This window comes from Hippoglossus hippoglossus, chromosome 13 (assembly GCF_009819705.1).
Source record: "Hippoglossus hippoglossus isolate fHipHip1 chromosome 13, fHipHip1.pri, whole genome shotgun sequence".
In the NCBI taxonomy this organism is placed as follows: domain Eukaryota; kingdom Metazoa; phylum Chordata; class Actinopteri; order Pleuronectiformes; family Pleuronectidae; genus Hippoglossus; species Hippoglossus hippoglossus.
In genome coordinates, this window is record NC_047163.1 from 22,951,664 (window position 1) to 22,968,532 (window position 16,869).

The 16,869-nt window shown below is 40.6% G+C and overlaps 2 protein-coding genes across 2 annotated transcripts in view; one reads left to right on the forward strand and one right to left on the reverse strand.

Moving 5' to 3' along the window:
* On the reverse strand, nucleotides 1-9,365 carry glb1l2 (galactosidase beta 1 like 2). Its single transcript, XM_034603348.1, has 20 exons — nucleotides 9,318-9,365; nucleotides 5,668-5,750; nucleotides 5,278-5,469; nucleotides 5,070-5,138; nucleotides 4,898-4,993; nucleotides 4,698-4,806; nucleotides 4,502-4,594; nucleotides 4,306-4,387; nucleotides 4,122-4,186; nucleotides 3,889-3,973; nucleotides 3,001-3,138; nucleotides 2,799-2,879; nucleotides 2,546-2,652; nucleotides 1,948-2,094; nucleotides 1,758-1,829; nucleotides 1,510-1,588; nucleotides 1,073-1,160; nucleotides 784-898; nucleotides 501-617; nucleotides 1-385 (listed from the first exon to the last, which is right to left on the reverse strand). Exons 1-20 carry the CDS (start codon nucleotides 9,348-9,350, stop codon nucleotides 275-277), a joined length of 1,962 nt encoding a protein of 653 aa, XP_034459239.1. The 5' UTR covers nucleotides 9,351-9,365; the 3' UTR covers nucleotides 1-274.
* Nucleotides 8,628-16,869, forward strand: part of LOC117772320 (beta-galactosidase-1-like protein 2) — a 23,027-nt gene continuing 14,785 nt past the window's right edge. The window contains exons 1-7 of the mRNA XM_034603349.1: nucleotides 8,628-9,127; nucleotides 11,945-12,133; nucleotides 13,045-13,113; nucleotides 13,558-13,653; nucleotides 14,466-14,574; nucleotides 15,427-15,519; nucleotides 15,618-15,699. Coding sequence (XP_034459240.1) covers nucleotides 9,021-9,127; nucleotides 11,945-12,133; nucleotides 13,045-13,113; nucleotides 13,558-13,653; nucleotides 14,466-14,574; nucleotides 15,427-15,519; nucleotides 15,618-15,699 — 745 coding nt within the window. The 5' untranslated portion in view covers nucleotides 8,628-9,020. The remainder of the gene's footprint in view (nucleotides 9,128-11,944; nucleotides 12,134-13,044; nucleotides 13,114-13,557; nucleotides 13,654-14,465; nucleotides 14,575-15,426; nucleotides 15,520-15,617; nucleotides 15,700-16,869) is intronic.

The following is a 16,869-nucleotide window of genomic DNA, read 5'->3' on the forward strand; positions in this document are numbered from 1 at the left end:
AAGAAGATAATACTTTTTTATTTTATGTTACAGTTTGTGGGCAACAAGATGCAGAATTAATGTAACACTTCACAAAACCTTTGTAGAGAAAAAAAACTTTCTTTAACCAAAAGAATGTTCAAGAATGTCATGGTGAATGATTAATTGTACAGGCAAATGGTAATAATGTGTATTTCCTACGTGTGTGTGTGTGTGTGTGTGTGTGTGTGTGTGTGTGTGTGTGTGTGTGTGTGTGTGTGTGTGTGTGTGAATAGCACGTTTGTTCTCCCTATCTTCACAGCAGTGTGCAAAAGGGGAGTTTGTAAACATCAATTGTCTTTCCATGGTCAGGTTGTTCGGCAAACAGTATTTTGTCGTCTGGTTTTTGTTCCTCAAAAATAATTATCTGAAAGAGAGCAAAATTGTGCTTGATTTTGTGTGAACATAATCTCTCACAGATTACAGCAAAACAGAAATCAGAAATGGACAAACACCCTAATGTTGCATCGGATCAGGTTTACCTGATTCTCTCCACTTCTGAGCCATGTTCCTGGAAGGTAGAGGAAATGCTGAGGACCGATGAGCCAGTGGCGTCCGAGGTTCTGCCCGTTGACAAACACGAGTCCTTTACCCCAACCCTGTGGATGCATGCACTATAACTGATTAGAATGTGTGTTTGCAAAGTATCAACACCATCACCAAGCATCATAGTATAGCATGACACTCCAAAAAGCATATTAATACTACAACAATTCCCAGTTCCGATATATGTAGTTAATTATGGAATATTGTGGTTTGACTCACAGGGAGTGTGACAAAGGTGTCTGTGGGAGGCCCAGTCACATAGAGTCCGGCCTGGAAAAACCCTGGGATGCAGGGCGACTTGAAGTCAGTCTTCCAATAACCTGAATTTATTAATCTGAAACACGATCAAACAATCAGTTGAAACAAAAAGAAATCTGGACATCATCTGGTAAGAATTGACACATCGTGATAGAAATTGGGAAGTAACTGAGTATACTTTGCACTAAGATAGATATAAGGTACAAAGTGTTTTAGGGTGAATCTGTCCTTTCAAATTCAGTTGACCAACCTTTTGATAAAGCCTGGCTTCATATCCAAACAGAAGATGGTAAATCCTCTCAGAGGGAAATGATTCAACAGAATTTCTCCCACAATACCTGTAAAGTACGAGGTAAAAACATGAAGTGTAAACAAGTAGAAGATACACTGTACACAGACACACTCGCACACTTGTTGGTGTGCTCTATCTGACATATAGAAGGTGCTGCATGGGTGTCTTATAAAACAACACATGACAAAGGAAGAAGAAAGCCTTCACACAAGAGAGTTACACTAATTATTCATGTTTGAGTTTATATAAGAGAATTCGGTGTCCAAGCAACATCTAGTCTGTTGTGATGTTTCCTTTGCTAAAATACTTGTGTCCGTACTACATCAGAGGTGCACGGTGGGTAATGGCAGATTCAGATGGTAGGAATGGTGTGAAAGCGATTGAAGGTGGAATACCTTTGCGCTGATCATCCAGAGCTTTCCCGTAGTTCACCCGTCCACAGTTCTCCACAAGAAAACTCAACGTTCTCTCTCGCTTTGTTGCACAAAACCAAGAGACATTTTAGAAAGTTATTAAGCAAAGAAACATTATTAGCACTTTAACTTAAGTACATTTTTGTTTATTTATTTGTACTTTTACTTAAAAGTAAAAAACTAAGTGCTTCCTCCACCACAAAAGTCCTTAATGAGACAAAAATCATTACCTTTCCATCAGGGAGTGTCAGCTCATGGGTCTTACAGTCCAAACTACCAACAAATTGTCTGTCCACAAAAACCTAGAAAACATTAACAGTCACAGTGACAGGATTAATTATAACCACGTTACCTAGTTATTTTTAAACTATATAATTTGTGTACAGTATGTGTTTCTGGGGTTGATCTGCATGCCCTCACCAGCGCTCTGTCTCTGATGTTGTTCCTGGAGTTGAGGACACCTCCATTGCTGATGGTGGTTTCGTACAGCGTGTAACCGTACGACTGACCGTTGTTATTGTTGACAGGTAGATTCTCCATGTTCACCGGCCTCTCTGACCTGTGAGGCTGCACAGTCAAACAGTGCAACAGATTAGCCTCTGGAAATAACGGCGTGTTTGTGTCATTTTACAGTCCCTGTTTGTGTGAAAATATGAATTTTCACTGAATATAACTGTACATGCATGCATGAGACTGAACTGTACGTGGAATTAAATCAGTTGTCTAAACAGCATATGTGCACCAATTTTTAAAAAAAGCTGGTGTGTTCACAAAAGTTGGCATATGATGAAATCTGAGCAGACAAGCAGCAGGTTGCCAGATCTCTTGAAATGGGACACACAGCAACAGACCAACAGGCTGATAACAACAACATCCTGTCCGTCTGAGGCTCACCACAACTTCTTGCTCTCATCCCAGCAGGGACAGTGTGGTGGAGATTGGATAAAACATTTTCCATCCTGTAGACTATAGAATCAACTGTCACACCTGACAGCTGCTCGGTATATCTGCAGCCCACCTTGTCAGTGAAGTGCAGGCTGTCCCACAGTGACAGGTGCTGCTGGATGAAGACAGGGTCGTACACTCTCCTTCCCCTTGGAGATGGCACTTCAGAAAGAGGCTCAGCTGGAACACGAGTTGACAAAAACATTTGCAGTAATTAAGTCTGATTATGACAGACTCAGATGCTCAGAGTAGTGAAGTCATCAGTTGAATTGCTAGGTGTACACAGCTTTCAATCAGAGCATGTGGATGTTAAAAGAAGAGCTTACAGTAGTACTGGCTGAATAAATTCCTCAACAGCTGATATTTCGGGGTGCAGTCTCCAGCCTCGGATAAGGGAGCGTCATAATCTGGAGGGAAAATATTTACAAAAACAGTATAAGGGCTATGTATGTATTGGGGGGAGATCTGTAAGAGCCTTTGCTCTCTAGTCTCAGAGCTCTCGTGGGAAGGGGTTATGTCTATACCGACCATAACTGGTGACCTGGGGTTTGTAAGCACCGAGGTCCATCGCTCCATTCATGAAGCCGAAGCTGGTTCCACCATGAAACATGTACAGGTTGATGGAAACACCTCTCTCCAGGATCTCTGACACCACAGCTAGCATGTCTGTCAAGAGGGAGCACAAATCACTGAATAGGTTCCATCCTATTCACGAGAAAGTCTGAAGAAAGTCCGGAGGCTCTCAGTCAGACATTTGCGTTCATGCATACAGCCCCTCCGGAGATAGTCCGGTGGATCTCCAGAGTTCAGTGCATGTCTGAATGCATCTATAGTTTTGTTTACTTATTTCTCGCAGTCCAGTTGATTCAACTCAACTTAAGTAAAGCTATGCACAGTTAGTAAGATGAAAAATAGTTAGTAAGTAATAACTGAGAAGGTTTCTGCCCATTAAATTGATAAATCACCTATGATCACTGACTGTTTGAAATTTTAATGTCACTAAATTACACTGGAAGCTACTTTCATCATAGAGAGACTATCTCCAGATTAAAACGTCAAGCTAATTGCTTAGTCTGAATATTTCTAATTTAGATATACTCACAACTGACTTAAGTCAGATAAAATTGTTTTACTTACACAGTGAAAGTTAATGTCTCTTGCCATTTTTAAGTTGAAAAAACTTGAGAAAATAAGTAAATAGTTTTACGTGAACTTAACAAGTAGATACAAAGTTAACATAACTTAATACAAATTGTTATATTTAGTCACCTTTTTTAAGTAAATCAACTTTTGTAATTATTACGGTGTTGTAATTAATTAAGCAAAGCATATAGTAATATACAGGCTGGGCCAAAGAGCCACATGCAGTTATGAATGGCTTTATTGTGATTATTGATGATTGAAGTGTTTCTGTACCCTCAGCATTGAACACATGGTGATGCTCTCCCCACACATCAAACCACCCAGACCAGTACTCCATCACCATCAGAGGCTTCTGCGGCTAAACAAAACAGAACACATGTCTGCATTACATACATATTATACTCATCTATCAGAGGCTTTCACAAAAATACAAAATGGACTATTTTCCCCATGGCACGATATATTTACATATGCAAAAGCAGAAATAACCAATAAATGTAATTTACCTGCATGTCAGCCAAGTGCTGGATTGCTCCGAATGACAGTCTCTGAAGGTTTATTGTTTTTAAAACTGAAATGAGAAACATGTTATATACATAGTTCAGTTTCAAGGGCTAAACATTAAAAAGCTTCAAAGTTGGATGTTGCAATCAGGGTTTTCTTTTTATGTAAGTCAAAGGTTACTTCTACCTCCTTCCACTCCTCCATATCTCAAGCCCTCCCAGTTGTCTGATGTCAGCAGGAGCTCACGGATTCCTCTGGTCTGGAGACTCTGCCGTCAGAGGAAGAGAAAAACGTCACACACACAAGAGGGATGCGGAAATATCTGCAGAACGATGTAACATAAACATTTTATCAGCAAAGAAATTGAAATGAATGGACTCACATTCATTATAAAAGACATGTATTGTTCATCTTTTGCATATGATCCATACTCGTTCTCAACTTGCACTGCGATGATTGGTCCTCCATCTTCAAACTTAAAAAACAAAATCAAGGAAAAGTATTTTGCTGCACCATTGATGAAAAATGGATAGTAATAAAAAAAAAAGAATATAATGAAAACAGTTATTTGGACTTACCATCAGAGGTTTGATAATTGAGACAAGCTTGTCGAAGTAGAGGTTGACAGCATCTACAAATCCAGGATAAGTTGTCCTCAGCTGCATATCTTTATCTTGTAACAACCAGCTGAAAACAAACAAACATGAGAACAACTCTAGTGGCATACGGCTCATACAGTATTTGGCTGCATTTTTAGATAATGACCAGATGGTGTTACCTAGGCAACCCACCCAAGTCCCATTCAGCGCAGATATAGGGTCCAGGACGCAGGATGACCCAGAGACCCATCTCTGCTGCTAGACTGATGTAGGCCCTGAGAAAAGAAGAGAAAACCTCTGCTTCATTCTGAATACAAAGAGGAGGGGAAAAAAAGATAGAGGGTGCCTCACCTGAGGTCCAGCTGTTCCTGGAAGTTGAATGTTCCTCTCTCAGGCTCGTGCAGGTTCCATGGCACATATCTAAAAAAAAGACGTCTAAAATCCTGATTTTGCCAATGTTTCTATTTCATTTTAGGATACGAACACATTCAATTTAATCTGATCTGTGTTGGAACAGTGAAAATCCTGCTGTGTGAGTCGTGTTACAGTGGAAGCCTACGTTGTGAGAGTGTTGAGGCCACAAGCCTTCATCTTCAGCAGCCGGTCCCCCCAGTACGCTCTGGGCACACGGAAATAATGGATGGAGCCTCCCAGGATGCGAAAGGGCTCTCCCTCCAGAGTGAACTGATCCGAATTCGCCCTCAGACCCTCCGAATGACTCATTCTCCTCACTTCAGGGTGGTGATGGGAACTGTTTTATAAAATAGAGGTCCAGTCTTTGAAACAAGTTTGTGTTAGATGATTATATTCAAAACTGTAAAGTATTTAACATTTAAACCTATACGTAGTAAATCTTTACAATCAGTAAATCATTAATCTGTAATATTGTACATACAAATGGATAAAGATTGTACAAAATAAATTAAGCACAATAAAAGCAAAGCCTTACCCAGGGTTATCATGAAAGTCCAGATGCATTACTGTCACAGCTGTACCATTGTAAAGGAGGACGGTGCTGGGAGGCCTCAAACTCTGTAGATAAGGGAAACTATTGTCGTTTCAGAACAAAAATATAATAGTGCTTTGTCTAACTGTCTCTCTCTCTCTCTCTCTCTCTCTCTCTCTCTCTCTATCTCTCTCTCTCTCTTTCAGTGTGTGTGTATGTGTGTGTGTGGCAGTCAGAGAATGCAGGCATCACATTGCATTATACTGTATTGCATTATATGTTGGCTTCATGGCATAGTATACAACTCCTGCGTAATGTACTAATGCCATCTAGTGGGCCAAGTCACAGTCTACAGACAAGGGACCGTGTGCGACTGTAGTCTTACTAGTGTACAGCTTATATATTGTACAACTTATATATACTATATGTACTACAATGTATCCGTATTAGATGTCCCACTAGCACCAGCTTCTCAGACCAAAACAAAGCCTTTTGCCACACCTCTGACCTTGCTTTAACCACAACTCCCCCTTTCCTCCGTGTTCTCAGCAAGGATTTGCAAGGATGCCGCCATCTTGTGCTTTTGATGTCTTGCCAATACACACTAGCACGAGTCAATCTCAGCTGTCAATCATGACATTTCACCCCATTTTAGTGTTATCAAATGAAAGTCAAACTAATAGAAATTTTAACATACATCAGTGTAGAACTACCCAAACTCTAAATAACCATTTTTGAGAATAAAATTGTTCGTATATACTCTGACTTTTTTTTAGATTCATGTCCAGTATGTTAACGTGGAAGAGGCAGGGTATATAACCTATACTGCAGCCAGCCATCAGGTGGCAATCAAGATGATTCAGATTCACTTTTGGGAAGCTGTCATGTCATCCATATATCTACGTACAGTCTATGCCAGAGGTAGCCAACACGGTGCCCGCAAGGCATGCTCTAAATTAAAAAAAGAAAAAGAAAAAACAATTTTAAAATGAAGGAAAAAAAGAAAAACTGAAATTTGAAATTAAAAAAAAAGTCAAACCGCCATCTCACTCTATGCTGAGACAAGCTAGCGGGAGCAGCAATGATGGCGAGCTAGATGTGGTTTTTACCCCCCAAACTAAAGAAAACATGGCAGAAAAGCGAAAGAAAACATACTATTTTCATAATGATAGGGAGGAAGAGTTATTTCTTACGACAATGAAAGAAAAATGTGTTGCGACGGCAAAGCGGCACAATGTGGAGCAGTGGTCGCCAACCCGTCGATCGCGATCTACCGGTCGATCTCCCAGTCTTCACTGTCTGTCCCCCAACTCTCTGGACTCACTGGCTGTCTTCGCGCCGCAGATCAGCTGTGTGTCGGTTGTCTGTTTTTCACACGCGCTGTGTGTCCGCTACTGGCGTCTGAGCTGCTGGTTTATCTCCTGCATTTCCTTCAATACAAGTCGGATTATGTACGAGACTAGATGTCAGGACTCTACGGTATGAAGATGCGCATCTTTTGGTCTGTCGATAACAATCAAAGCCCCGTTGGAACAAATGAGTGGATTCAGAATGTGAAACGCTGGAGTGCTTTTACTTTGAAACGTGTTCAGAAAGTGTTGTAAATACATTTGTGTCATAGACAGATAAACATTTTGGTTCACAGCAGAATAAACAGAGAAAATGATCTTTCACCTGAGTTTTAATGCTTATCTGATGAATTTATGTCACAAACAAATGGTTGCAACACTTTCTGTAAGCCTTTTCAAAAATAAAAGCACTCCAGAGTTTGTTAATGATATCCTTTCCCTTGTTTAAAAAGGTTTTTTTATTGTGAAATATTTGCAGGAGCGGAAAGATGCACGGCTTCATACTGTGTAGTACTGGTATTTATTTGAGTACAAGGGACTTCTTTCATACAAGGAAATAATCATATTTGTGGCCATATTCAAATCAAAACCTATATGTAACAACATTGTGCTGCAGTAGCAGCTCCTCTGCAGAACATGATGTGGAACTGAGAAGCTACATATTTTGCATTGTAAATATGAATTGATATTAATTTGAATATTGTCATTGAATAGAAAAAGTTGCACAACTGCCTCTCTTTGTGTATATTTATTTCTTGTACATTCAGCCTTTAACAGAAATTGCAAAAAATAATAAATATGACCCTCCTAAGTGGTTTTTTTGGAAGATATCAGGGTGGTAGCTCTCGGCTTACGTTTGGAATTAAAAAGTGCTCTTGGGCTCGAAAAGGTTGGTGACCATAGACTCTATGGTCTACACATCTTCCCACTGTACAAAAATGATGCCTTGATAGCCTGGATAAGGTTGTCACACACACTGAGGACATGGATGGTGGCTAGCATGATCAGTTAGTTGTATGTGTTTGCTATACACAACAGACATATTTATAATATAGGTTTTTTCGATAATTTTAATACACCTGGGGGAAATGTTGAAATCCTCAATGACCTTATCTTTCTTTCCCTGAGTCAGTAGTTGTCTCTCAAATCAGGGGCTGCATCATTCAGAGGATGCGGTCCATGTGGCCCATGAAGACTGCCTCTGTCCTCCTTGGGGTAAACATCTGGGTCAGATCGGGTTCGGACACAAAAAACAGAACATCTGTTGGTTTCAGGTCAGGCTCGGTTCGTTTTGTCTCAGGAATCAATACGTATATATCCTGTCTGCCTGCTGCATCACTCCTCACTTGAATGCTGCAGACATGTCTGTGTTGCTGTAAATGCATCTGAGCGGAGGATCTGCATGCGTTGTGCATGTGTAAATGTCAACCTCCGTACAAAGTCCGGACCCGATTCTCCGGACATCCTTTGGAGATCATGTCTGAAAACGGCTTTACACATCACTAAGAGTCCACGACAAGTTTTCACTTTCTGCGTTTTATTTAAGCAGCGTTCACTTGATGACGGTCCCTAAACGCGGTTAGTAGTTGCAGAACAATGACGCTCAGGTGTGCGTGCGCGCTCCCGCTGCTAGGTGGACGCGCCTCCCCAGGGTGGTAAGTACACTGGCACAGCATCATCACCCGCATGGTTGGTCCAGTTGTGGACACTGATCATACCGGTTACGTTAGACACCGCGACAGGGAAGTCCCTTAATTTCTATCCGTCCCTGGAACGTTAATCCCGGAAGTTGTAGCTGTGTGGCGCTGTGTGGCGCTGTGTAGACATGGGATAGCTCAGGCTGGGAGTTTGACAGGTATCACGAACCTGAACCACCGCGACACACTCATCGGGCTGAAGTTCAGAGGGTCAATCCCACAGGAAGACAGAGTGGAGGAGTGGTTTACTTCGTGCTGTCTGGAGGAGACACTGTCCAGTCGGGCTGTGGTTACTAGAGTCGTGTTTCCAATGGAAAGCTCCTCCGTGTTTAGTGTCCGTCTGTCCCTGAAGCAAAGATACGTTCTGCTGCTCTGCATCGCTGCGGGAGCCATCCTCACTTATCACAAGTTTACAAGGTAAGGCCGCTGACAATGCTATTATACATGAGCCGTCAGTGTGGAGGTCTGTGTGAACCCCCACGGAAAGGTTCACTCTCTGGACTTACTGTATGTCTGAATGTATTCTTTTATTTGCTTGGTCGGGTTGCTGTCTCCCTCTGATTTTATTGTGAAGATATAGCTGCATGTGAACTTTCCCCAGGCTCACCTGTTGGCTCGGGGTCAAGAACTGTAACCACATTAATGATCAATTTGTTCGGCGTCACTTTGTTTGCTGTTCAGGTGTGTTTCACCTGCGAGTCTCAAACCACATCTGTTCTTCTGATTCGGGATTAAGGTCATGTTGGTGTTTCCACCAGGGCCGTGCACAGAAAAAAAAGGGCACTCCTGTAATTATTCATATTATTCATAAAAATAAAGTTGCATACAGTAGTGCATCTTTTAATTACACAAGTATTTCTTTGAGTACTCATAAACACACGAGGATGCTTGATTCTTTGCTCGATACAGTTGTAAGCCTGCCTGTTTCCTTGGCCTGTGTTATGCCTTGTTCCATTATACCTCGGAGGTCGAAATTACCAACCCCAATTTCCCCAGTTGGAAGTTGCAACTGGAACGCCCCCTCAAGTCGGAGTTTTGACTCGGAAGGTCGGAGAAACCTCACAACCCCCAACTACAAAATCCAAGATGGCCGCTCAGTGTATCAATAGTAGTGAAAGCTGTAGTTTTGACTGTTTATTAGCACTTCTGTCTTTAAATTTGTCGTACATGTAGTACTGTCCTATTACTGTCTGGGGCGTGTTACTACCGTGTTGGTATCTGTGAAATGCTGTGTAATGTTTTATTATAAACTGGTTTTGCTAACAATGGTTAGCTGGCTGAAGTATATATTGTTCCTATGCACCTGGAAAGCCATCAACTCAGGTTTTTCGGGTTTGACTTCTTTCTGAGGGAAGTCATTTGCAGAGCTTTTTCTATACAGTCAATGGGGCAGAGTGAAGTTAGAAATCTTTGTGTCAATGTTTTTCATAAAATTAAACTGAATTTGCTTTATTACTGTTCTCGTGTGTTACTTGTATCTAAGTAAGAAGGATTTCCTGAATATGTTGCAAGTCTACTATTTCAGATGTCTTTTCAGCAACTGGCATAATCAGACCAAAGTCACAACAAATTCAGCTTGATATAATGCATTGCAGCAACAGAACAAACATTGTGCTTTGACTTTGAAGACTAATTGCTAAAGCGGAAGCAATTCTGAATGTTGTTGTCATGATTGAGATCAGCACCAGATAGTTGTAGTCGAAAAAGAAAGGTCTAACATGGACTTTAAGAGCCACTCCCCTCTGACAGGAGGCTGCGGGCCATCAGGACCAAAACCTCACGTCACAAAAACAGTTTTTTCCCCGACTGCTGCCTCATCAACAAGGCCTGTACTTTGCACAATCCAGTCTCTAGTGCTTTCTTACAACGTATTGCACATCCCTCCCACCTATTGTATTTTTTATATTTTAATTTTATTTCCTGTTTTTTTGTATTTATACTTGCACAAATACACCAAAGCAATTTCCTTGCATGTGTAAACCTGCTTTGCAGTAAAACCCAATTCTGATTGTGAAACTTGGCCCTAAGACTGACTGTTGGCACAATGCCCCGCCCCTACTGACTGCTACAGAGCGCTGGTCGCCTGTTTATTACATTTCTTATCAATATTGAGCATATCTCGTGTCCAATTCACACAAACCTTGGCACTGCACTTTCTCGGGCAATTTACAAAAGACATGCCAGATGTGAAATGGATGGTTAGCAAGACATGCGTCCCACATGCAGAATGACAGTTTGTGGAAATAGTAGGTAGATATACGTAGTAGGCTATGTACACTGTACGGCAGGATATGAAAACTGACCTTTTCAAACACTATCATTACCTGGTAGACACCAAAGAGGGCAGGTCAAGTAAACAGCCTTGATGCCAATCCGCAGGGTTCTCAAATCACATGTGTAAATTGTTGTGGTTGTTACAAGTGAAGTCAAAGAGGGAGAGACAGGGGCTTGTGTGGTGTCACAGAAGTCCAACTCAACTGCAGTCATCAGTTAAAACAACGTGCATTTAATGGAAAATTGATGCAATCATGGGCCATATTAAAAAAACTGAGATATGGATTGAGAAGAAGAAAATAAAGTCTAAAATAAGCGTGCTTATTTAATTAGAGACCAAATGGGCAGGTGCTTTAGCACCACCTGTGGTCCATCTGTGCATGTGCCTGGTCTCAATGCAGACTTTTGTACATACTGCAGGTATGTGCAGCAGAGGAGCCCAACCTTACCCAGAAGGCCAACAGCATGTTTTTTGCAGAAGGCTCACACCTTCCACTGTTGCAAGGTTGATTCATTCAAACACAGTGAAAACACTTTGAGAGGATCACCCAGCATATCAGCCACCTTTTTCCAACATATATTCATTGTTTTTATTATAACAACGAGTCTGGCAGTGCTTTTTCATAACTGTTCCTGCCCTACCCTCTCCTCTACCCCTTTTTTTCCCGCTCACCCCAACCGGTCGAGTCAGATAGCTGCTCACATTGAGTCTGGTTCTGTTTGAGGTTTTCTTCCCGTTAAAAAGGAGTTGTGGGAAATATTGGGTTTGTATTTAATTTGTTCAGGTCTTGGCCTCAATAATGTATGTTGTGATTTGGTTCAATACAAATGCAATTAAATTGTATAATTCCTGACTAGACTTGCCTCAAGGGGAAAATGTGTGTTTTAAATGTCTTTCCTCCATTCCCTTTAGTCAAGTTCTTCTTTTCGGCTGTGAAATAAAATAAATTTCCCCTTTAGGAAACACCCTGTTGAAATCAAGAGAATGAGCAGGGGGGCGGGTCTGAGAGCCAACACGTCCCAGTTCACTCTGGAGGGAAAACCCTTCCGCATCTTGGGGGGCTCCATCCACTACTTCCGTGTCCCAAGAGCCTACTGGCAGGATAGACTGCTGAAGCTGAAGTCTTGTGGCCTCAACACCCTCACAACGTAGGCTCCCACTGCAAATTATCACTGGTTGAATGTACTGAGCATCAGAGTAGGGCTGGGTGACGAGGCCAAAAACAGTATCATGTAAGATGAGATGGTGTTCAAATTTTGTATCTAGATTATTGTGATAGAAATGATCAAGGTTATCAGTATTTTCACAGTGTAAAATGTGCTGAAAATCAGCAAAATGTAATTTAAAAACAATATATTTATTTAAAATAAAAGAGCCGTATAACCCCACCACTCCACCCGCTCCTCTGAGTCACACGTCTGACTTTGTTCACTTAGGCAGCTGAAATAAATCTCTAGCTCTGACACAGTCTCCTTCCACCATGTTTTTACAATACACAAATGCAGGTTGTTTGCTGTGACAACATCTTGGAGACTCGATAACTTTGGTTGATGTTGGACAGTATCAACCAAATTACCATGTAATTAATGATTAAAACGGTACTACTAACTGTCTGGAATTTTACCAAGGTGTACCTTGAAACCGGTAACCGTTTCATCCCTTTATATCAAGATAGAATTTCACGCCAGTCGACATTGATAAAGTGTAAAGGCTGATTTTTGCACCTGCATGAAGGTTTTAAACGCTTCCTTTGATAAACAAGTGAATATATATCTGAGGTAGATCAGCTATTTCTTAAACCTCCTCATTGTGTTTGCACAAAGCTTTATATCAATATGTGTATAAGTCTTTTGATATATTGCTATCGATGAAAATGTTTTTTGTTGCCCAGCCCTACCTCAGAGCACTACACTATGACTTTGCTTTTAGATTATGAGTAGAGCACACAATACTCACAAGTCATATTATTATAAACTAAATGTAAGAAAACAAGGAAATTAGAATACTAAAACCACACAAAATATAATTTAACATTTAAGTTGTGTGTCCTTTTTTCCAGATATGTGCCATGGAACCTCCATGAGCCTGAGCAAGGGGTGTTCAACTTTGAGGATCAGCTGGATTTGGAGTAAGAGAACTGTGGAGGGTAAAACATGCAGGGTATATGTTGGAGGTCAGATCAACTCCAGCAGATGGCACTGTTGCACTGCAAAGAGCCTGAGCTGGCCACAGTCTTGAATAATTTGATACCACTGAGGATGTGTACCTTTACGAAATGCTTCTGATGAATTAGTTGTGCACAGTGATTGCTGATTTATTGATTATGATTGGCGTTGGTCTATCAAATGTTTTTTATCACTGGCAGGTTTAGTGGAGTAATCAGACATTCTCTCAAACAAAGTGACAATGAAAACATACAAGTATTGTAAAGTATTTAAAACTGAATGATATTGATCATTTACTATGCTGATTTTTTTGAGTTGAAAACGATTATATGCCACAGCTTTATATCTGCTTTACAGATGATTAATAGACTATAGACCATTTTTCACATTTTGTCTCCTTCTCTCAGAGCCTTCCTCCGCCTCGCATCCAGCCTGAACCTCTGGGTGATTCTGCGCCCAGGGCCCTACATCTGTGCTGAGTGGGACTTAGGGGGACTACCCAGGTAAAAACCACAGAGCCATGATTCTGCGTTACCTTTACAGATTATGTTGTGCCTGTTCCGCAGCCACAGTCACATTGTAAAGCTTTATTTTAAAAGTAGTGCGCTGAGTTAATCTTAAAAATCGGCTCTGAAATGAATTGTTAGGTCAGGTAATCTGTTAGTTGACAGTATCTTTGCTGCAGGCGAAATCTGTTAAAGGATTGGAAATAATTCATGGGCTAGTTGAATTATTTAGAAGTTTGCTGTCATCTATTTGGCCAGTTTCAATACATGTGCTGCTTCATATTGTGCAAGGATTTTCTCTTTGTGTAATTGGAGTTTAACATATTCACGTACATTAGAAAACATATTATGTTTAAAGGATATATCATATTAATTTAACACCACTGTTAGCCAGATGGAAGTCACTGTTGTTTTAGTAAAGTATTACAGAGAAACAAAATTAAATCTAGGCCTGAAAGAATGAATTTTATTAATTTTTTAAAACTAAATACTTTCGGACACATGTGGGGGATTTGTTGAGGGGGAAAAAGACTGGAAGTTGGTATTTTCGGTGTAGTTTTGCCTTCAGGGAATGTGAGTTTGAGGTAATATTTATTTGATAATCATCAAAACAGCGCTTCGAGGGGAACGCAGCAAAGCATGACTCCCTTGCTACAGCACTTCATGATAGTCATGCTAAGTGCGGTGTGTTTATCTTTTGATGGTCAAAATGTTTTTTTTTAAAAAGGAGTTCACAACACTTTGAGGAACTTGTTGGATAAGTTGCCTTTTTGGATATTCCAATGGTTTTTGTTGTGATCTCTTTTTAGCTGGTTGCTACGGGATAGAAACATGAAACTGAGAACGACATACCGTGGATTCACCGACGCAGTCAACTCCTTCTTCGATCAACTCATCGCGAAAGTCGTTCCACACCAGGTACTTTTCATTTGAGCACCATCAAAGTGAAAAAAATGTATAATTGGAGCACATAATATAAAAAATGTAGAATAAAGATATAAAATAAAACTATGAAAATATGTACAAAGCCATTTCAATTAAAGCCCCTTGAGTTTTTATTGTTTTGTCCATACAGATTATCTTTCTTCCGCCAAGTGGGTTATGTTTTCAATGCTGTTTGTCTCTAATCAAGATGATCCAAATACGACTGAACTGATTTTCTTGAAACTTGGTTAAAGAAATGGTTGAAGGGTGGGACATGGGCCCAGGAAGAATTTTACAGGGAATAATTAATTGTTCTGGGTGGAAAAAAACAGGCATATGTAGGGAACTGATATCTAAGGGTGTGTGTGATATCTGGTGTGGTTTGATTGTATTAAAGGAGACTGTGGGGCCTTTGCGGAGGTATGTGCTCTATTAAGTGCCATTGTAGTCTATTCATATTTTCAGCAACTATAATTCATGCAGTTGAAATGTAATCCAAATAGCAGCGAGGTAAAACTAGTTTCATGACTGAATCCTTGCATCTGTTCATATCAAATTGTTTCTCATTTGCAATAGTTTACCACCTCCTAAAATATTGTGCAATTATTAGCTGCCGCTGACCATATGACCAGTGATCGCAAGAAAATGCACCGTACTGACTCCAATTGTGCAAATTGTTTCCTATCAGCCTTATTTTCTTCTTATCAACTCCACACATCATTGTACAAGCTCTTTCCTTTCACGGCTTTTAAAACGTCAACAGCATTGAGGGCAGGTAGGAACGTTCAAGAGCGGGTGCCAAGCCCTAATGTGTGTCCTCTATCTTCTGGTTAATTTAATTCACAGTTTTCCAAAGATGGCCCCATTATCGCAGTTCAAGTGGAGAATGAATACGGCTCCTATGCTAAGGATATAGAATACATGCCATTCATCAAAGAGGTAAGAAACGGAAATGTAAATTATTTTAATTAGAACTGGGGGTTCTTTGATAAGAGTGCACAAATACACCTTGCCTCCATAATCTCCCTTCTCTCCAGGCGTTATTGTCAAGGGGCATCACAGAGCTGCTGATGACCTCCGACAACAAGGAAGGACTAAAGCTTGGAGGAGTGAAAGGAGGTATTGTCAGATTGGCTATCAGACAAACAAGACAACAAACACACACTTTCAATATGGTGGTTGGTGTGTAGTTTTTCACACACAACAACAGTTCTGAGCCAAGAGTGACCCAGTGTCAGGCAGCTGCGGTTCAGATTCCTCACACAAAGGAGTCTGTGTACTGTAGAACCAGGAAGTGTCTCTTTTTGAACACACTCTGGCATAAACAGAAACTGTAGCTGTGTCCCAATACAGGAGACGTGGCCAACACGGCCCACGAAGGAGGAGGTCTATCACGACTGTGTTGACCACGAAGGCCTAAATGGAAATGAGACTGGTCCACGGAGAATTTTCATGATTTGTGTCACCTACTTGACCCGCCCTTACCGCTGTTGCCTAGCAACAGAGCTGCAGTTGGACAAGACAAGAAAGTTTTAATGTCCCCTTATTTTTTTTACATGTACTATTAGCTGTTTAGTTGAGTCTGATACTTGCATTTAAAATCGTAAGCGTCTGACATTTTGGCCTCGTCGCTGGCTGGCTAGAAACAGTTTGTCACTGAGGTGCAATGAATGGTGGGATAGGTTTGCCGGAGAGGGATCCATCCGTTGGAGCCGTCTTTGATAGGGGATGAAAGGACGTGTTTGTCAGCTTCATTTGAGGAAGCCTTTAAAATGGGACAGTTTAGTCGTGTCACTGTGACGCAATCGGTCGTCAAATGCAGCCTCCGAAGGATGTGGCCCCTGAATTGAGACACAGATATTTTGATGTCAGAAAAGAATTTCTGATAAATGTTCTCCTTGTGTTCCCTTTAATGCATATGTATTAATAACCTTTGTTGAAAAAAAAAGTTTTCTGTGTGTTATTGATGCAAACATTCGTGTCTCACATGATTCACAGTGCAGACTCCACCAGGGCTTTTTTCTCGTTATATCAAGTAAACGGTCCTCTGGGGATTCATATAATGTTTAAATGTGTCTCTGAAATAATTTACAGAAGCTTCCATTACATTTGTGAATTGTGAATGAAGACACCACAGCTGTTATATGGAACTTGTACAGAAGAATGGGTTTGAATGATTTATTAAAAAAATAATCATTTCATATAGTTTTATACAGCCAACAAAAAAACCTTTAAAGTAATTTATATTTTTAGATTATATATGACATGATGATAATATTTAACTTTTTT

What these genes read in the sequence shown, in the direction of transcription:
- glb1l2 (XM_034603348.1), bottom strand. Translation starts at nt 9,350, where the DNA reads ATGTGGTTACAGTTCTTGACCCCGAGCCAACAG. An exon ending in CCATGTGTTCAATGCTGAGG is followed by an intron (nt 3,139 to 3,888) that starts GTACAGAAACAC and finishes CCCTCTTGACAG; the next exon opens with ACATGCTAGCTGTGGTGTCA. An exon ending in TGACACTCCCTGATGGAAAG is followed by an intron (nt 1,589 to 1,757) that starts GTAATGATTTTT and finishes TGTGCAACAAAG; the next exon opens with CGAGAGAGAACGTTGAGTTT.